This window comes from Micropterus salmoides, unplaced genomic scaffold (assembly GCF_014851395.1).
Source record: "Micropterus salmoides isolate LMB-PRFRI ecotype aquatic unplaced genomic scaffold, ASM1485139v1 Ms_hic_scaffold_1, whole genome shotgun sequence".
Lineage (NCBI taxonomy): Eukaryota > Metazoa > Chordata > Actinopteri > Centrarchiformes > Centrarchidae > Micropterus > Micropterus salmoides.
In genome coordinates, this window is record NW_024040040.1 from 50065729 (window position 1) to 50086978 (window position 21250).

The 21250-nt window shown below is 42.3% G+C and overlaps 2 protein-coding genes across 3 annotated transcripts in view; both read right to left on the minus strand.

Annotated features, from left to right (window-relative positions):
• Window positions 1–9905, minus strand: part of LOC119913035 (disco-interacting protein 2 homolog C-like) — a 74433-nt gene extending 64528 nt beyond the window's left edge. Inside the window, 1 exon segment of the mRNA XM_038732356.1 lies at window positions 9460–9905. Within this exon segment, the coding sequence (XP_038588284.1) occupies window positions 9460–9538 (79 nt within the window). The 5' untranslated portion in view covers window positions 9539–9905.
• A 1676-nt stretch (window positions 9906–11581) lies between these two features.
• Window positions 11582–21203, minus strand: LOC119913043 (la-related protein 4B-like). 2 transcript variants are annotated; one of them, XM_038732363.1, is made up of 15 exons: window positions 20288–21203; window positions 19572–19713; window positions 19308–19448; window positions 19158–19206; window positions 18835–18971; window positions 18535–18638; window positions 18196–18306; window positions 17424–17696; window positions 17150–17229; window positions 16848–17018; window positions 14187–14256; window positions 13992–14120; window positions 13761–13834; window positions 13446–13515; window positions 11582–12833 (listed from the first exon to the last, which is right to left on the minus strand). In XM_038732363.1, exons 1-15 carry the CDS (start codon window positions 21182–21184, stop codon window positions 12684–12686), a joined length of 2598 nt encoding a protein of 865 aa, XP_038588291.1. In that variant the 5' UTR covers window positions 21185–21203; the 3' UTR covers window positions 11582–12683. The 2 variants fall into 2 exon arrangements, with proteins under 2 accessions (XP_038588291.1, XP_038588290.1); XM_038732362.1 differs by having other exon boundaries at window positions 17150–17232.
• Between the last annotated feature and the right edge of the window lie 47 nt (window positions 21204–21250).

Below are 21250 nucleotides of genomic sequence, written 5' to 3' on the forward strand. Positions count from 1 at the left end.
ACTGGCTTTGTGTCCACAGCAGGGCCAGGGGCCACACATGCAGACACAGTTGCAGCCTAGTGTCACGGTCAAGTGTGGGGATCTCAGAGAAACTCGCGGCATCAAACGAGACTTCAGATAAAAAAACAAACACGGAGGCGGTCTGGCGCCGTCAGCTGGTTGCACAACAAAAGAGAAAAACTGCGGATGAACGTGCGGCCGAGGAGGCAGAATCAGCGTGGCTGATTCATTTTGTACATTTTTACAACATATTGCGGGTTTCTGCTTAATATTCCATCGCCGTCCCTTTCACACGGCAGGATTTCAAGTTGTCAGTATCAAACATGTTCAATATTAGGATTAGAAACAACTATCCAATCTGTAACATTAATATTACGTCTTTAACACACTACAGGATCATTTGGGCCGACAACAATGTTCAGACCAGAATCCAGAATCTGCCTAATTTTCCTCTAATTACTTTTTCAGTTAGTCTAATAATTGAAAAGAATTAATCTGACAATTATTTTCTCAATTAAGCCAATAAAATATCAGTAAATATTGAAAACTGTGCATCACAGAGTCCAAAGTGACGTCTTCAGGTGTCTCCATTTGTCCAAAACCAAAAAGATAATCAGTGTACAATCATGTAAAACTAAGAAAAGCTCAACAAAACAGCAAATATTTGGCAAGTTTGCTTAAGAAATAACCTAAAGAGGCTAATGGATCAACACTGTAGCAGATTATTTGTCTGAAATTCTACTTTTAATCGTCTAATTGTTGCAGCTCTACGCTTAATAACTAGCTCTTCCAAATCTCCAGTAATCACTTTATGTCTTTAAAGTTAGTCAAAGAATAATCAAATCATAACTGATAATAAAAGACAGCGTTTGCTGTGAATAACTAGTGAAATGTATCAATACGTTTTAATAAGCTTAGCTGGTGACAGAACATGTTGCTTTTTGTTTCTTTTCTCTGGATCGTTTGAGTTTTTTGTTATAAAATAAGCGGTTTGATGACTTGTGATGTTTGTTTTCGACACTTTATAGAGGAAACCAATCAATCAATCAGTAGTGAGAATAATCCCACGTTGCAGCTTGTTGCTTTGTGAAGCTACAACCAGCGAATGTTTACTGTCTTCACTCAATTAATAAAACTAATGGCTCATTAATGATTAAAACCAGACCTTAATCCATTCACTGTTTCAGCACTAGTGACACCTCGCTCCCCGCCTCTCACACTTCGCTCTAATTAAAAGGTTAAACTGTCAAATTCAAACAGTTTCTGAGCTGCAGGATGTATTAAACGTCTTGATGTTTCTTTTGCTTGTTTTCATCAGCATCAGGGCAATAAGTGACATTTTCATTGCCCTTTAGCACAACATGAGGTCAATTTTCTACTTCTATCTGTTTTATACATCATTATAAATGAATTATAATTTAGTTTTGGACAGTTGGTTGGATATAAGACATTGAGAACGTCTCTTTAGGCTCTACGAAACTGTGATTATTTACTATTTTCCCACATTTTATGGACTAAAAGGTGGTAAAACTGATCAAATGTGTTTGGAAGTTTGTTTTAGAAGACGTGCGATCATAAGACACAAAATGTAAAAACCGCAGAGTCTGTAAACTGAAGCTGATGAGTTTGGGGTTCAGGTCGATCAAATAAATATGCAAATTAGCTTTTAAACATTAAAAAGACCAGAATGGGATTAAAAGCCGCTTTGAGTAATTTTTACATTTGTCTAAATTTTACTAGGCTTGTAAATTTCTGACTTTCACCTGTTAGAGCTCGACTCTGATTGGCTATGGCTATCACACTGTATTTTTCAGATTTTATTGTTTGTATTGATAATAAAAGATGGCTGGCGAGGGAGCAGTGAAGCAAATCAGTGCAATTCCATTGTTTGCCAAGTTGCAGTCAGTGAAGGAAACACATATTACACACGATTGATGTCATGGTTCTTTTATTTGTTTTTAAATGCAGGCTCTGCCCTCACCGCAACTCCAGGCCTCTTAAATCCCCAGAAAAACTGCATTTAACCGTTAGCGATGGAGGCTCGTCAGGGTGAGGGAGCGGTGGCAGCTCCAAAGTTTATATAAAGCCATCTGCTTTCGATCAAATGTTCGCCACATTCATAACTTTAAAGTGGTCATATTTATGCTCACTTTCATCATTTTATTTAGGGGTTGTACCAGATCAGGTTTACATGGTTTCACTTTCAAAAAACAACATGTTTTTGTCATACTGCACATTGCTGCAGCTCATCTTTTCACCGTGTGTGTTGATCGCTCCGTTTTAGCTACAGAGTGAAGCATCTCACGAGCCAATCGGAAGCAGAGTAGGGCGGGTCCTGACAAGCCGGTAAACGTAGCTTTGGTTCAGCTGTAAATGTTCCCGAACTACACTGTGGCAAGAGTTTCAGGCCCTGTGTCCTTTCTGACTTTCAGACTGCAGGACCCAAATCCTTACTTTGTGAGTGTGAACAGCCCAAGTCACATGGAATCGAATCTTTTTCCAGTTCGGATTTGGGCCACTTTCATATGTGGTCCAAATGAGATACAGATTGGATGTTTTGAAATGCGAGTCTGGCTCCACAAATGCCATAATTAAACATGTGGCTCTCCTTCTTCTCTGTCCGCTATCATCTGCTCACAGAGTGAAGAGAGAGAGATGGAGAGAAAGTGAACTGTTGGGCAGATGTGTTGTCCAGCGCCAGGAACCACAATGAAGGACAGAAAGTTGTGAACATTTGTCATAATTCAGGAGAAATGTGAGCCCAGGACTACACCGTGAGAGGAAAATTAAATAGAGAGCCTAAGTCCCGCCCCTTCCGGTGGACCACCATGGGACCTTACTTCGGAAAAAGTATGTACGGTAGTCAGCGGCAAGAGAAAACTAATTTTTTAATCCTGTTTGAATTGTGCTCTGAATTATACATATTATGATCAATTTAAAATATATATTTCACAGTCAAGAAAGTCGCAGTTTGATGTAAAACCGTTGAGTTATAAGACTGTGAAAATACATAATTACAAAGACCACAAACACAAAAGTTGCATATGTGATGTCGTAACTTTTTTTCTCAATGATTTAACCTAACGTTACTGAAGCTAATGTCACAGAACTTACATGAGAGGATGATGTGATAAAAGGACCGGGTTGGATTGAACACAGTGAGACATATTTCTGTGTGGAACATAGCTAAGTTATCTAATTAGCAGCAACCAAGCAATAAACGTTAGCTAGCATTACCGCGCTAACACGTTGGTGACGTATATTGTGCGAGCCGAGAGATGTAGCTCGTAGAACTGTTTTATGACAAACTGCAACTTTCTTGACTGACAAAATTATGTTTTAAATTGACGAACATCATGTGTGTAATTCAGGGCACAGTTCAAACAGGATAAAAAAATAAGATGTCTCTCGCCGTTGACTACCGTACATATTTTTTTCGAAATAAGGTCCCACGGGCCGGAAGCGGAAGCAAGTGACTTAGGCTCTCTATACGGGAGTCTCGTGTGAAAATCAGGTGGGTTAGCAAGTATGAGCTAACCGTGGCTAACCTCTGTGGCTCCTTGTTTACTTCTGTAACAACAGCGTGCTGCTGCGTCTGACATCGTTTTATTCTTCTGCAGTTCACACTGGAGTCTGATATGGGCCACATTTAAACAATAATGTTAACTGTCGAACAAAAAAAATCGTAATTGAGCATTAAGGCCTGCAGTGTGAACGTAGCCAGAGTGGTGCGGATAGGTTTCGGAAGTAAAGGCTGGACTACATTCCAGCTGTTTTCAGGCAGTTCAGGAGCAGTGTTTTTTTATCTCCCTTTGGAGATGACTTTTTCACTTTGCAAACATATTAAAAGGCACAAAAAAGGTGTGTGACACTAAATTTACTTGCTATTTTTGTGCACTTGTACACTGGTTGTTTTAAATGTGCTATAAACTCAACATGACTTATTTAGCCCTCTGGTACACTGAGTTACATTAGGATTTACATTTCTAACACTCTAGGCTAACTTGACCCCCGAGGAGTACATGTGTAAATACTTGTAAATCATTTTTTCATTTAGTGTTTCGTAACAATGAATTTATAGTCATCAATATCAAAAATCTTAATAACTAAATGATCATGTTCGAGGTAAGTTTTTAAAAGTTGCTCTTTTAGAAAAAACTTTATTCTACATCTTCATTCAAAACAGAACAGTTTAAGCAAGTCTAACACACCGATGGAACGTATACATACAGTTTCTATATATTTAACTGACTGGTATCTATGTAACGTTAAATCAGGATATTGATTTTCAGTGAATCAGAAAGCCTTTGATCAAGTTTTCAGTCACATTACACAACACACCCACAGATCCAGCATACAGCTCCGCTCACGGTGGTCTGATGGAGACCGACGTCATCTCAAACAAATGACTGACGGCTGCTCTATTTTAATAACCCATCAACAAACACAGCCCTCACCGAGCTGTCACTGGTTTGTTTCCCATTTTAAACTGGAAACACATGGCTTTTGTTCTGTGACATGTTCTGTCAAATTTTAGCCTACATTACTGACCAACCGGGGTCGACATCAAACCGCCTTTGTTGCTCTGGTAGAACAGAAAACCGTCACGCACCAAATGTCTCGTTTACTTCTTTTCATCAGATATAAATGAGAATTTTGCTATTTTATTTGGCCAAAGTTATTGTGCAGCTGCTTGTTTTTAGATGAAATCTAAAAAACGAGTTTATATAAATCAGATTTTGAGATATCAGTTTTAAAAGCATTCAAATGTCAAATTTACCGATCATTCCTAGTTTGATGATTGGTTGTTTGTGCACTTTTTGATTTTCAAGAGACAAGTTACATCATTATCTAAACCCCTCCTCAAAACTCCCAGCTGCAGGACATGTTTTCTCTGTAGGTCTTCAACTAATTATTATTTTTCATTCTGAATTAATCTATACGTTACTTTTTCTGTTTAATCATCTACTCTATAAGAGCCCTTCGCTTGTTCAGGTCCAATCTGACATCTTCAGATTTCCTCTTGAAATAATAAAGTACTCACTGGAGATTTATTCTTCAGGAGTTAAATCTTTGATGTCGCCACCTGAAAGCTACAGAATGAGGACAGACGTTGAATTTAAAACATCTACTTTATATAAAAATAAATCCACTGATGCTTATAAGAACAGCAGAGTACCACTAAAACTGATCTCTACTGACTCTATTACACCACAAATTTATATTTACTTATTATTCATAAACTAATTACACACTTACTCTTATCACAGCTTTGCCTGCAGAGGTAATATCACTGATCAAATATCCAGAGCAGCTTTATAACCACTTTGTTAATCAACTTAACAACACAACATGGAATAATTAGAGTGCTCATGAACCTCCCTAGTAAAGATGTTGATTCTTTTTTTTCTGTGTGAGGCAGCATTGCAGATACAGAACAACAAGGCTGCACTGACCTGAAATGCACCGCTCCGGGCCACAGATGTACGTTGTTGTTGTTGTTGTTGTTGTTGTAAGTATGCACAAACAGAAACTGGGCTGCCAGGGTGTCAATGTGGGGAAATATAGAAACTGCAGTGTTGCAATTTCCCAAATGTGCAAGACTTTGGAAGTGAAACTCCACAATGCTCCAAACTCTTAATAAATATCCCAAAACTTTAATCTGATGTGAAATGTTTAGAAGGAGGAGAGAAATGTGCCGTCAGTTTCATGCCTGAGCTGCAGATTAAATATGCATGTGTGTGGACGTCCCCTCATTTTAAATCACTTTCTTTCTCCTGGTCAGACAGTTTAAAGTCATTTTCCACAGCACGCCTCACACAAACCCTGCTTCAGATTCTTCCTTTTTGGCAAAAAAATGCACAAACGAATCTCCCGAGGACATTAAACGTAAGCATCAAGTAAGACTTTTAACAGTTACTTTGCGGCCTGCTGGACATCTCAGCGCTGGACTTTGTTTGCTTAGACGGCTCCTGAACCGCTGGGGCAGTTTTGCAGTTAAAGCTCCCAGATTTCCTCCTCCTATCATCCAACGAGTCCGTCGACAGCCTCGTTTGTCCCATCTGCAAGTCAGTCTGCATAAGAGCGCCAGCTAAATGCTCCAAAGCGCTCCAGAACAGCGCCTTAATGCCTAGAGGTCACAGTAATACGGCAGAGATGATGTGATTTAGGCGACACTGAGCGAGGGAGCGGGAGAGAGGCTTATCTGCCAGAGCTCGGCTGATTGCTGCGTTTATCTAATAAACAGGTGGAGCGCTGGTTCGACTTCTCAAAGACGAAGATTGAAAAGTTTCATCCCGCAGCGCCGCCGTCGCCGCCCATCAAATCCGACAGGAAATTGTCGCCTGGGGTTCATCACTCTGTATTTCAATAACCCTGATGGATCAGTGTCTGTAAACAGTCTGCTTATTTGAAAGCAGACGTCTTTGTGGATTGAAAACTTTGTTAATCCTTCAAAAAGACTTGTTTAACTTTGCTGTTAGTAGTTGTTTTGTCGACTCGCGGGACGTCTCCTCTTATGAATTGACTGTACTGGAGCTGAAATGATGAGTCAACATGATCAATTAATCATTTCAACAAGCAAAAACACCAAACAGTCTCTGCTTTCAGCTTCTCAATCGTCCAAATTTGCAGCCCCCCCCCCCCCCCAAAACATTTTCTTGATCTTTTACATTTTCAAGATCAGGAACTTCACAAACAAAGAGATGATTTATAGTTTGGTTTCTAGCTTTTCAAATCTTTCTTTTACAAAACTGTTTCTGAGCTTCAGGATTTTCTTGGAATAAGTGGCCAAGGTGCTGGAAACATCTTGATCTGTGTACAAGATGTTATTTAACCCAAGGAAATCATCAACGGGGCGATAAAGTGAACATTAATCAAGTGCAACTGCTAATTCTTAATTTTACATGACTGTAAACTGAATAAGAACTTTAACTGACAATTATTTCCATCGCAGATGAATGTGCAAATTATTGTATTGATCAACCGATTTGTTTGTTTGGTCCATAAAATGTCAGGAAATGGTGAGAAATGTCAAATGCAATTTGGTGACGTCTTCAAATAGCTTGTTTTGTCTCACCAACAATCGATAATTTCAGTTTACTGTCACAGTAAAAAAGGAAAAGAAGCAAATACTCACATTAGAGAAGCTGGAGATATTATTTGCTTTAAATATTACTCAGTGATTAACTGATTATCAAAATTGTTGCAGTTTAATTTTCTGTTAGTCTACTAATCGACTGATCGGCTAATTGTCTCAGTTTAGTACAATCTGAAGACATCGATCTGAGCTCGGGGAACTTGTGTTGTGAACTGCACGATAAAAAAAAAAAAAATAAGAAGAAGATCCATTTACATTTACACAGCCTCACATCCTGCAAACCATGCTCTTATTTTGTAATACACACACTCTCATAGCGGACAAGGTTCTCGCCCTCTGTTTTTTCGATGAGCTCCAGTGACTGAAGCAAACACCGACGCGTCCATCGCAGTAAGAGACTGTCGGACTTCATCCCGCTGTGATCCACCAATAACACCCCTGACAGTCCTACACACACACACACACACCTGAATGTTTGGAGTGCTTCATGCTGTCTGACGTTGGGGTGTGACGTTTCCACTTCCTCCTGCCGTTTCCATCATTAATAACATCTGCCAGCAGCAGGTTCTGCTCTGATAAACACTCTCGGCTGGATTAGGAGCTCCAAAAGGCCTGCAGCTGCCACAGCTTTACCTCAGCGTGTGTGTGTGTGTGTCTGTGTGTGTGTGTGTGTGTGTCACTGCAGCGAGAGAAAATAAAAAGGCTTTTATGATTGATGAGGCCGATCAGAAGTTTAAAAAAAAAAAAAGGGGATCGGTTGATGTATCGAGGTTCGACTGCTTTCTGGGGATTTCAAAGGCTAGTCCTGGTGTTGTTTTTGGATTAAAGCATCAGATTCCTGTCTTTGCGATTATTTTCAATCTGTCAATCATTTTCACAATTAATCGATTAGTTGTTTGGTCTATAAAATGTCAGAAAATTGTTTCCCAAAGCCTAAAGCGACATCCTCAAATGTCTTGCTTTGTCCACAACCCAAAGATGTTCAGTTCACTGTCACAGAGAAGCAAAGAAACCAGAAAATATTCACCTTTAAGAAGCTGAAATCAGAGAATTATGAGTTTTTTTCTTAGAAAATGACTCAGAATGATTAATCCATTATGGAAATGGTTTTATAGTTGACAACTAATCAACTAAGAATGAATGTGACACTTTCCATGGCTAAATTATTCTGCATTTGCTCCAGAACACACACACCTTTGAAGCTGCACCTACTACAGCGTCATCCTGGAGACACTGACAGTATTTTCCAGCTGCACGTCGCTGCAGGTTTCACTGCAGACCTGACTCAAAGTGACAGACGTAGTAAAACTGAATCTAAATCTCCACCTTCAACCGCACAACGTGTGATCTTTTTTTTGCAGCAAAGCAAAGCGACATAAAAAAAACAAAACACGTTTGCTACGACAAGTTACAATTACACACATCTGGTCTGTCTCTCATTAACACCTCTGCATTCGCATTCATCCACAGTAAATGGACATTTCAGAGGCAACAGGGTGGCTCACATCCAGCGTGTATCTAGGCGTCCTCCCTCACAATGTAGGCCTTCCCCAAGCCTGTATGAATAAAATATGCCATGCCATGCATTATATAAGGCAGAAATGCTCTGTTCCTATCTGAAACAACAGCAGGGTGGACTGCTGTGATTGAGACTCAACGGTCCATTTAGCAAGAGGGAGTGTTTGTTGTGCGTGTGTGTGTGTGTGTGTTTGTGCGTGTGTGGAGGTGAGGATGAGGAGGAGGAGAGAGGGAGGCAGGCAATATTCCCAAGCATCCTCCTCATCCTCAGCTGCTCTGCAGGCCCAAAAAACACAAGAGGGCTGAGATCATGGGCATCAAAAGCCGAACTGCCCCTCTGTGCTGTCACGCTGCGTTGCATCGCAATGCTATTATTAAACCCGACACACACACACACACACACACACACAGGTAGGCTCGGCTGATTGTGTCAACATCTCAAGGTCAAACAACGGGTTGCTTTTCGGACCCAAGACGGGCCGACGGGCCGGGCGGGTGTGTGTGTGTGTGTTTTTTAAACAGCACCGCCGCGGAGACAAAGAGCAGCGGCCGAATCCCGCAGTGTGTTGCCGCTCTGCCCTCATCCTCTCCCGGCTACAGAGAGCTGGCCAGGCCGGTCCCTGGCTGACAAACATCTGGATGGGAGGAGCGGGAGGAGGAGGAGGAGGAGGAGGAAGAAGAGGGGGGCGCAGGAATGAACGGTTAGATTCCGTTAGTAGGAAGGCTGCCGGTGTGGATGGGGAAGATGATGATGATGATGATGGTGGTGGTGATGAGATAACGGGATAACGACGGGAAAGAGGAAGGAAGGAAGGAAGGAAGGAGTATTATTCACGTCTTACCCTCTGACAGCTCCAGCTCCAGCTCCGCCAGCCGGGCTCGGATCTCCAACGGTATCGGCGACGCCTCACGGTCCGCCATTCGGCTTGCACCGTAGAAAACACCTCCCCGGTTGAACTGCTGCTGCTGCCGCCTCCGCCGCCGCCGCCGCTGCTGCTGCTACTACTCCTCCTCTCCTCCTCCTCCTCCGCTCGGAAAGGGAGAGCTTCTCCTCGGCGGCCCCTCCTCGGCGGAGGCGCGTGAAGACTACGAGGCGTCGAGGGAGAACAAAGAGGATAAATCTGGGTCTCGGTTTTAACGGAGGCCCGCCATGACGCCCGGCTCCTCGAATCGGTGAAGACCCCGGTTTGCTCGCTCGGCTCTCTACGCTGCCGCTGCGGTGGTTGTGTTGCTGCTTGTGATGATGATGATGGTGATGAGGCTCGCGCAGTCAGCGCCGTTTGCAGCTTCTTGCCGCTGGTGTCACGTGACGGAGGAAGGAGGGAGGGAGGGAGGAGGCGGTGCCGTCCGTGGTCATCACCGGCAGGGGGCGCGGCGAGCAGCCACACCTACAGACCGGAGTGAGGGTGTTTATCGGCGTTTACACCTGCACCACAAAACCTGAATTTAACTCTTTTATTTACATTTAAAATAAAGTAGAATTTTAAATGTATGATCTTTTTATTGATTTAATTTTTTTTATAAACCTTTAAAAGTCAATAAATAATTTTAGGGGGGGGGGGATAAAAATGAAAAAACCCGATGCGAAAAATAAACTAATTTTATAAAAATACATGTGTTTTTGTCATTTTTCTTTAGTTTAATTTATTGTTTCATTGACTTGCTTTATTTTCATTTAAATCATATTTGTTCAATATGTTAATCAATAAATAAAGTTTCTTGGAAAAACTGATGCTGAAATAATTAAAACAATTACATAGAATTAAATGTATATTGCCATTTTTCATTGGTTTAATTTATTGTTTCATTGACTATTACAGAATAATTTTCTGTCTATAGAGTTAAAAAATCAGTGCCTTTGGTGTTCTCATCAGTCAAAAGCGGGGAAGTGATGGTTCAGTGGATAAGACACATGCCTTTGGGGTAAGAGCACGACGTTAGATACCCACTGTGACACATCCACCAATGTGTCCCTGAGCAAGACAACTTAACCCCTAGTTACTCCAGAGGCGTGCGACCTCTGGCATCTCTCCCTCTCTCTCTCAAGCAATTGTAAGTTGCTTTGGATAAAAAAGCGTCAGCTAAATAAGTAAATATAAAAGTTTTCCTCTTAGCACAAGGTCACTGACTGGATGTTTTCCCAGAGCTTTCAGACACAACTTGTGGCCTTTATCAGGAGGTGAAAGTTGGTTCCCTGTTTTTCCAGCCTCGACCTTCCTTAACAAACATAACAAATACATCATCATTTATCTTAAACAGAACCTAATGGTGCAAACATTAAGGCCTGCACACAAAAGAAAACATATTTTCAAATCATTTTACAACAAGGGAATCTCATTGTATATTTAGGCTGACCTGTTCTAATAAAAATGCTCAATGTTGGTTTATGTGTGGTTTACCTGATCTAATCATGCCCAACGTCCTGCTGGATGGAGTCAGAAGAAAAACACCAGGTTTATTTTTGTGAAGCCAAGTCTGCCCGTCTTCTCTGTTGCTCTGGCCGTTGCCTTTTAATGCTGCCACTCTTTATTTACCATCTGCATATGGAAACTAAACCTCAACAGAATAATCTGATTAATATTAAAAGGTCAAGCTTCCTTTAATTAATCAAGTCTAGTATGGCTGAACTGGCTAATGTGGCAGTGACACATTAGTGAGCATCTATTTGTCCTTCTTAACGCAGGGTATTTCATTAGTATTATGCATCACATTCATTAGGCATATGGCCTTCCAGGAATCAAATCATCCTCACTGTAAACAAGCGGAGGGGCCACATCATGGAGTAATGGCTGTTACGATGTGGCTCATCTGCCCTCTGCTGGTTATAAAAAAGAACCACAACCAGAACCGTGAATTCACCTGTTAACGGGCCTTTTCTGTTTGCTGTGACTCTCTGGGTGTGATAGTGCAGCAGGAAGCAGAGAGTGTCTTGTAGGGTATTTAAATAATACATAAAAACAAACATTTTAACTTCAAAGGCACTTCTTTAATATTTGTTCATTATGTACATCTGTACAAAGTAACATGTGCCACAACCAAGTCTGCTCTTTCTCCATGACAACATTTAAAACTGTATATTTTAAACAAAAGAGCACTGGACTCAATCAAATTCAAGTTCTCAAACATGTTGTGCTGTTTATGGACACCAGCCAAAAGCATGTTTCCCTTCATGGGACGACCTGAAATGTGTCCCAAACACTGGACGTTTTGACACTGACGTACATCAACTACACTTCTTTCTCAACGCCGGTGAGACTATAAAGCTTTTACACACAAAAGCACCCCTGTCTAACATAAATTAAAAAAATAAGACATAAATAAAAAATTTTTTTGAGGGGAACATACTTTCAAGTCCAATTGGATTCCTGGACTAGTGAGACCAAATCAATAGAGTTCTAATCCTCCTAGTACTCACTAACACACTGGACCTTGGTTCATTACAGGCCTGGACTTCACCAACGTCTGAAAATGGAAACAAAGTGGGTGACTAGCACTAATATTTAGAGAAAAAGCATCGTGTTTGCCCACAGCGGGCTAAAGAATAACACAGATGTATGGGGGGGGGGTCATGGCGGAACATCCTGTACAGCGAGAACAACATCAAATGCACACAGACAGCAGGAAAAGAAGCGCCAATGCTGTCAAAGCAAATCAAGACTAAATCAAATCAATCAGGAGAACCTCAATAAACTGATCTGAACTACAAACCAAGAAATAAAACGTAACTTAAAATTGCAGATCAACATTTACAGATTCTTTCCAGCTTCCTCTCTAAAAACGGAAAAAGTGGGATTTAACCTCCTGAACGGTTAGAGACCGCAGACCCACACCAGCCGGTCCTGTTCTGATCCAGCCAGACCCCCGACACACACTTCAGTCTACAGCAGGATTAATGAAGGGTTGAGTTCTAAGATCCAGACATGAATGTAGTTCATTTAAAGGCTGTGATATCCTAATCCTGCACTGTGAATGTAACCACATCACTCTCTACACTCAGATCAGAGTTCTTAAACAGCTGGCAAAAAAAAAAAAAAAAGTTTACAGTCTTTTTCTCCACTCAGTTTGATCACCGTGGCATCAGAGCTGGTTCGGACGCTTGGCCCGGATAGGTCAGGATGTGCTCTGCCTCAGGAGGGGCGTGGTCAGCGGGCCGCACCGGCTCATTGGACGATGCTCTCTTCTGGCAGATTTCGGCGTAGCTCGGCTTCTTGGACTCCTGGCCAATCAGAGCACAAGGTGGGGTCAGAGTTTACAGGATAACAACAGAACAAATATCAAAATATTTGTCCTGTTGTTAATGCTCAGACTTCTTAAATAGAGCTTCACAGGTCAATCTTCCGTATTGTCAGAGGTCCATAACTATGTACATCAAAATCCACAGACAGAAATACAAGTTAGTAAAGATCACCTGAGTTGTTGCATTTGTAGTTTTCTCTCTTTTCGGGTCCGTAACACACTTTAGTACACCGAAAAGTGTCATATAAATCAGATTGTTATTAATAAATCATCTTATTACTATATTATTGTTACCTGGCTGCTCGATGCCATTTCCAAATAAATGTATTTTGTTTAGTACTTACTGATAATGAATCTCAGCATCATTTTCACTGGCATTAATAATGATAGTAAAAAAATAAATAAAACTACATCAGTGATTTCCTGTATTAAATTCCATTTTTGGGTTTGACCTGGATGTTTTGGAGGGACTGACGGACGTGAGCACAGATGGACAGAGATCCAATTCAATTTCAGTTAAATTTCAAGGTGAAATGTGCTCATGAATAAAAATAGGAGAAATTCAACACCATGAAGTAGTTGGAAGTCTTACTGTGACTGGTTCCTGTGTAAGCTGAGCCAGTTTGGCCTCACCGGTAGTCTCTGCACGCTCCTTCACTTCCCTATGGAGAGCAGCAGAACAATGTCAACACACACACACACACACACGCGCACACACGCACAGCTCTGAACATAGCTGGCACCATGACAACTGGGAAACTAATACAAGTTCATATGAAATAGTATTAAGAGCGAGGCAAGCAGGAAGGCTGCAGATTTAATCATGTTATAAGTAAAAGTGAAGAGTAAAAATAACACATTCAAAATGTAAATCATTATCATCCAGCTGCGGCCTCAGGACACTCACTGCTGTGAGACAGGCGGAGGCTCTTGTGACATCGTTGGCACTGCTGCACAGAGGCTGCTGCTTCTGACTGGACTCTGATGAACAAAACAGAGTTCAGCCGTCAGTGCTGTGCATGATAAGGTTCTACGCTGCCTGGGCTTTAAATATGAGAAGAGATTCTGTTACCCTGTGGAGCATGAGACTGTAAACAGTGCGTGCGTGTGTGTCAGACATAGAAAGAGACTTGGTTACCTTGACATTGCCGTTAGCTGCAGGTACCGTTGCTATGGCAGTGTTTGCCGGAGGAAGAGGAGGGAAGCTCGTCAGCCCGAGCTCCAGAGGAGGCGACGGCTGACGAGGAGGCGACTGACTTGGTGCATTCTGTAACACACACAGTCTCAACATAGAGAACTTTACAAACACTGATAATGTTCACTGGGGACTTACAGGATTGTTTCCAGCTGATTTGTCCCATGACCTCGGGTTCTCTCTCCTCCTCTGGCTGAAGTTTCCTCTCCTTCGGAGCAAAGAGCACAGCAGAGCAGTGATGTTACTGCAGCTCAGACTAAAGGCTGATTTTTAATTCTGCATTAAAGCGTCACTCCACCTACTGTACTCTAAATGTTAGTGTGTGTGTGTGTGTGTAGGCACAGAGGGACGTATGTGTGCACTTGAAGAAATGTAATATAATTGTTTACAGGTGCTGCTTCCCAGAGCAAACATCCATTAACAAAGCATTTAACAGAGACTCCACAGCCTACATTGCAGCACCCATAGCTTTAGCTACACCAACATCTGGATGATTAAGAATTCACCAGCGGCCCCTGTTACCCTCATTTTATGGTCTTTGAAGTTTTAGGATTTGTTGTTTCTACTAGTTCTCTGCTTATTTAATTTTCTATTTGTGTGCTCATATTTTTCATTTGCTTATATTTTCCCAGCTGAATCGTCACACCTTTGATGCTGCGACGGCCTGACTTCCCTCCTTTCAACAGGGGTTTACCTCACACCTAAATTTCTTGACAAGAGTTAAGATTTTAATCTCCCATTTGGGTTCTTCCACAACTGTTTGGTCCTGTTCTAACACACTCAGTTTCTACCTGTTAATCATTATGAAACACAAGGTTACAGACTCAACTAGAGATGCTCAGAGAGTCAGTTGTTTCTTTGTGAGCTCTCTGTGACTCCAGGAAAGATAAACACACACACTCAGACTGTAAAGTGCAAAATGACCTGCTGTCATTTCCCCATGTGGGGCCATGTAGCGCTAGGGGTGTGACGAGATCTCGTGCCACAAGAGATTAAATCATCATAAGAATTCTCATCAGTAAAAAGCTGTCTCGCGAGACTCACGCAGTTGACATTTTTCACACGTTAATTTCCTCACGCAGTGAAATACAAATGTATAACTGATATGACAGACTTGCAGAGCTAAAATGGTCTGAAGGGGATAACGTTACTACTAGCAGATCAATAACGTAATGCACAGCAGAGAATAGGGAAGGTAGACTTCTCATTGAATGACGACTTTAGTCTCGTTATGACTATGATTATGTTTTCTGCACATGTCAGAGAACACACATATGTGGGAGATATTCTGAATGTGCAGAAAGTGTTGAACATGAACAGAAAACCTGCTGAAACACAGGAGCTCTTAAAGTACAGGAAGTTATACCTGAATAAAAATTGAATAATTTCTTATTGAGGTGAAAATGGGCCACAATCACATTTAAAGAGGTTACTTCCCCAAGCAAAAACACAAAAGATGAGGGCAGACTAAATCATGACTCGGCAGGGATTCTACACGAGAAAAGTTGATCTACAGGAGAGACAGATCTGACAGCAGCACAGCAAATGCACTGCAAATAATCTGTTACAGTTAGGCTATTCCTAAATTGTGTGTTTCTCTTTACATAAATTTAAAAGAATCAACATAAACCGTGACTGGCAACCTGTTCAGGTTGTACCCTGCCTTCACCTCATGTCAGCTGGGATTGGCTCCAGCACCCTGCGACCCTGTACGCGGGATAAGCGGTTGACGATGGATGGATGGAACATAAACCGTTGCAGAAAAATTCATCAGAATGTATGAAATAAAGTCTTTAATACTCAAATCTTTTATATAATTCAGCGATGCACAGCAATGCACTAAATATTTCTTAAAAATAGTGTGAAATCTCGTCTTGTCCTCGTGAACCCAATCTTGAATCTCGTCTCGTGGGTTAAGTGTCTTGTCTAGGGCTGCAGCTAACGATGATTTTAGTATTCAAAGTTTCGATAGATTATTTCAACGATTCATTGATGCAGAAGTACTTTTGCTTGGCGGCAGCAGTTAAATGCTAAAGTTACTGTTACCTTGTCTGGGGTCCGCTGGCAGAACGCCGGCTGCTTTTTGTTCAGGTGCCGTCGTGCTGTTGCCGAGGCGACAAGTTTTGTTTTATGGCGGTCGGACTGTGACATTACAGAGTTGTTGTTGTTGTTTTCTTTAGCTTGAAATAATCCCAGACTTCGGACACTTTCTTCTTTGTCCCTCGCCGTTTTCTCTCTCTTCCAACACTTTGCAAACAGCTGCATTATAATCAGGTCGTGTTCACAGCGTAAGCGCGATGTGCGACAGTTAATAATGTCCCTGTATAGTTACATGGGTTAAACGAAGCAAATCGATGCAAAGAATTTGTGTCGAAGCATTTTATTTCATCGATGAGTCGTTTCAGCCCTAGTCTCGTCACACCCCTATGTAGCGCTGATGAGGCGGGATGACATCATTAAAACTGTCCGATCAATGAGATACCTATCAGCCACTGTTTGTTAAACATGGGTTTGAAGAATTAAAGGGAAACAATATTGTTTCCTTTGGTCTGCTACAAATGAAATAAACTACATCCTTCCACAACATTATTTATCATGACAGTGGAAGGACAGTATTAAATATATTTAATCTAAAACCGGCATCACAACATGTGACTGTCAGGAGGAACTACATGAACTGTATTAGTCATATGAGTGCAAGAAACTAACAGCTGTACTTGAGACTGAAGTCCCGAACTTCTTAAAACAGGGCTGAAGTTTCGTTACTTTCCCCGGTCAGAAGACGGTGACGCAACTTGCCTGTTGGGCTCCGTCCTTCCCCCTCTGCTCTGACGGCGCACGTTGCCCTGCGACCGCGCTCGACCCGGCTTTGTCGGAGAAAAGGAGCGCTCCGGTGGTGCATGCTCCGATGAGGAATCAGTCTGATGGGACTGCCAACGCTCTCCAGAGTTTGACCACCTCGAGCCTCTCCTGGAACAAATTAATTATGATCGTCAGCCAGTGATTATTCACGATGACAACAATATTTTCACATCTAATAAATGGAAAGTCAGCAATTATTTACAGAGTAACAGACAAAAGACAGAATGATCAGTATCTACCTTGGCTTGTGGGAGTTAAAAGGTTTGAAGTTGGAAGCTGCTGAGAATCCATTCATGAAGTCATTCATCAGTGTTGAAGGCTGCTGACAAAAACAACAGCTAAATCACACTGCTCATGAACTATCAGCAAAAACAGGTTGAAGAAGGGAGAACAGAGCGACTGTTCACACATTCAATGAGCCATAACCAGCAACAACATCTATTCTTACTCCGTCCCACGTTAATGCAGTAAGCACAGCTTCATGTCATACAATGTCAACATGAAATGACTCACCTCCGCACAGTCTTGGTATCCTGCCGGAGCTGAAGCCCACACCTCATTGGCGAAATCATACAGCTGTTGTGCTGGCATGTGGGTGGGCCACGGCTGCTGGAAGGTGCTTAGGGGGAAGTAGGAGCTGTAATGATTGCTGCACTGGTCCAGCTTCGAGGGTCTGTAGCCATTTTTTGGAGCGTAGGAAGTGACTGCCATGGTTTTGGCCTTTATCCTCGCCATGATGGGCTTTCCCTTAAACACCCGAACCTCTTCTCTGAGGTACTTATAAGCCTAATGGCGTGCACGCAGACAGTGACATGTGACTGAAGAAAGCAGATTATGACACAAACATCTAAAGCAGGGATGCACCAATCTGACCTTTTCAGTCTCAATACCAATGCCTGGATATCGGCCAATGCCGAGCGCTGATCCTATTCCACTGTAAAATGAATACTGTGAGGAAGAGACTGGGAATTATTCTTTTATGTGTAAGGCAACATCAGCCTTGATCTCCAAATATATCTCCGAACGGCTGACCCCTTGTTTTTACATCCCTCCATGCAATGTTAGCTCTCCTACCTAAATGTTCAGGTCTACCAGAAAACTGTTGTCGCATCAACGTAATTGAATTGAATAGATCGACCCCCTTGTCACAATACCCAATCCAGCTATTTGAGTGAGTGTCGGGCCGATATGTGATGTCATTATCAAATTGGTGCATCCCTAATCTATAGCATTACTTGCATCGATTACAAATAATAATGTCCCAACATTTTAGGCTGTATTTTACCTGTTGTGCATCGGATTCTGATTTGAATGTGATGAACCAGTTATCGTTGCTCACAAATTCACATCTCAGGAACTTGGGCAGGTCCTTGCCCTCAAAGAGAGCTTCCACCTCCTAAACAACAACAGTAACATTAAACACACAGAAACTGTCTGGCTTTTTACCAGCTTGATGACATGAAACATGACACTCATCTTTGTCTATGAGTTAAGGTTTTAGTCACAGCATCTACAGCCGTTCCACCGTTTGAGACGATGTAAAGACAGTTAATAGTTTTGACTTGTGAAAACAGCAGCTGAGTGAAGGAGAGGAGTTGCGTTGGTGCGTTAGGCGGACTCTTGCCTCCTGAGGTGTGCTGTTGGGGATCTCACGCAGGATGACAACACATCGACTCTGACGGGGCCGGACCTTCTGTCCACACGGAGCCACCTGGACCAGCGGCAGGGCTGTCAGCCAATGAGAGAAGAGCAACAATAAACCACATTTATCACTCTCAACTTAATATTATTAAAAACTTTTTTTGTTATTGTTCCATATCACTATGAGTGGTTGAACTCGCAGCATGACGAAACGTTTCCCCCAGAGTAAAAACTCTAACAATTAATGTCAATCAGACATGCATATGCAGAAATGAACACTGACATTTCAAAATGTCGGAGATGAGGTCCAGGTCTGTGCTGAGGTTCTTGATCTTGTCGAGGCTGGCCAGAGTTGCGATGGAAACGTACTGGTCACTGTCCATTTGAGAGTTGAGGTACAGGTCGTTGCCAAGGTGCTCCCTGTGAAGGGACAGAAGGGTCTGTAAGAACAACCTCTCTCTCGAGGAATGTTTGCGGAGGTTACCAAAGGTTATGACATGTCGCACATGTTGGACAAATCACCAAAAAAATAACTGTGTGAATTTCCTGACAAAAAAAAAAAAATGGCTTTGGATTTAAAATCATATGGGGGTTGTGAGTTGTTACCTGGTCAGGCAGGTCTCCAAAACTGTCCTCAGCTCTTCTCTGATCTCATCTGAAATCAACAAAAGTCATTACCACATCTGAGCTGACAAAGTTTTACTTTTTAAAACAGTAATATAACCCTGAAACAAAGCATCTTAATTGGGCTGATACCTGTAACAGGTGGTTCACTGGGCTCTCCATTAACTATAGGAGCTTCGGATGTCAGCGTCTGGTACTCTAGTGTGCTGGGATCTGCCTCCACCACAGCCTCGGCCAGGCCCATTTTCTCCAGCTGCAACTCTGGCAGGTATCCTAAAAATCAACACACAGAATTTTGGTGTTTTTATCTTGTTCAAATAAAAAATTACAAGCTCTTCATCACAAAATATCTCCTGGAATAGAGTGAACATCTAGTCAACAGTAACTCCAGCCTACCTTCGTGATTGGTCAGATCGTTAGCGAATTGCAGCCATGGCTGCGGAGCCTGCAGGTAGGCGGGGCCAGGAACGTCCACGGTAAAGTTGGGATTGGTCCATACCTCAGCATTAGGGTTCAGGCTAGGGGCAGCAACAGGTCCCTGAAACAAAAAGACACAATGTGCACAATATTAATCTAATATGAAAAGATAAGTCAGATGTATTTATAAGAATTCTTTGAGTGACAGAGTCATTTTAAAAGAACAAATATACATGTTAACAGATAGGACAGCGGTTTTAATGAATAAAATCCACCAAACTAAATGTTTAATCTCACTTAAATTTTTTTCCAAATCAGCATTAAGTATTCTCAGATGTAATCAAATCATACCTAATTCAGCTTAAAGATCAGGTGTTAACACCTCGTCCAACTGATTTTTGTCTACAGGTTCAGATAATAGACCCTCAGCATTACTGTATTTTCATTTCTTATCTCATTCTTACAAAACGGACTACATATCAAGGACGTCTGCGTTAACAATGACCACTCATTATGTAATATATCTTTGTAAAGAGTCAGTGTGTTTGTATCAATAAACAGTCATCTACTGAGCCCCTCCGAACCTCAAGCCAAGTCTTTCTTTACCTGAATCACATTAAAATCCTTACTATTTTTTAATTAAATTGAAGGCTTTCACTGAACCCAACCGTCTCACATGCTGAGTGAAAACTTACAGACTGACAACAATCGGTGTGCCAGTCCCACACACAGGGTCCCTGAGGCATCACAGTGCTGAAGGGGTAAGCTCCCAGCAGAGCCATAGAGGGCTGGAGCTCTGAGACCAAGGCTGGGATCTGCTCCGCGTTGGTGCCCGCCTTGCTCTCACCCTGGCTGGGCTCGGCCTCAGCCGCCCCCTGGGCCCACCCTCCGCAGCTCTCCTCTAGACCCAGCTTGATCCAGGGATGGGGATAGAGGCGGCAGATGGAGGAATCTGCGTCCTCTCCCAGCAGCTCGGACACCATTTCCCTCATCCCTCCTTCCCTCTCTCCCTCCTCAGCGGTCGCTGAGAGCTCGTGACCAGGGAAGTGAATCTCGTATGACGGAGTTGAGGCATAAACGTCGATCTGACCTGGGTCCACAGTGATCGTGGTGTGGTCCTCCTGGTAGTCCAAACCCGAGGCTTTGTGGTTCAGACAGCTGAAGTCATTAGGAATCACGTGTGAGTCACAGACGCTGGTGTCAGCATGGACCTTGACGCTTTGGCACGGTGTCTCTGTGGCTGAAATATTGAGAGTTTCTGGGGGAATAACGCTGTCAAGTGCAGGGTGCTCCTCCTGCGTCATTTCCATCTTCAGCTCATTCATTTCCTCTGACTGAATTACATTTAATGAATCTCCAGCTTGAGGTGAAAAGTCAGCAATTTCATGCTGCAGGCCGGTGTCGACTTTAGGATTCAAAGATTCAAAGGAAACACTGTAGGTTAATAATTGTGGGGGTTCAGAGGCTGTGTGAGGCGTGCGGGGGTGCTGATCTACTGTATCTGCCGATTCATGATTGATTGGCATGAAAAAGGGCAGATCAGCTGCACGAGTCCCCTGTGCAGCTGCTGTCTCTTCGCTTTCCTCACACATAAGTACTTTCTCTGGTGGATTTACCTTCAGTTGGATTTGTCTGCATCCACTTCCAGTAGTATCAGT

What these genes read in the sequence shown, in the direction of transcription:
- LOC119913043 (XM_038732362.1), bottom strand. Translation starts at nt 21,184, where the DNA reads ATGTGTGAGGAAAGCGAAGAGACAGCAGCTGCACAGGGGACTCGTGCA. An exon ending in TTTAACTCCCACAAGCCAAG is followed by an intron (nt 17,019 to 17,149) that starts GTAGATACTGAT and finishes AATTTGTTCCAG; the next exon opens with GAGAGGCTCGAGGTGGTCAA. An exon ending in TTACACAGGAACCAGTCACA is followed by an intron (nt 12,834 to 13,445) that starts GTAAGACTTCCA and finishes CTGATTGGCCAG; the next exon opens with GAGTCCAAGAAGCCGAGCTA.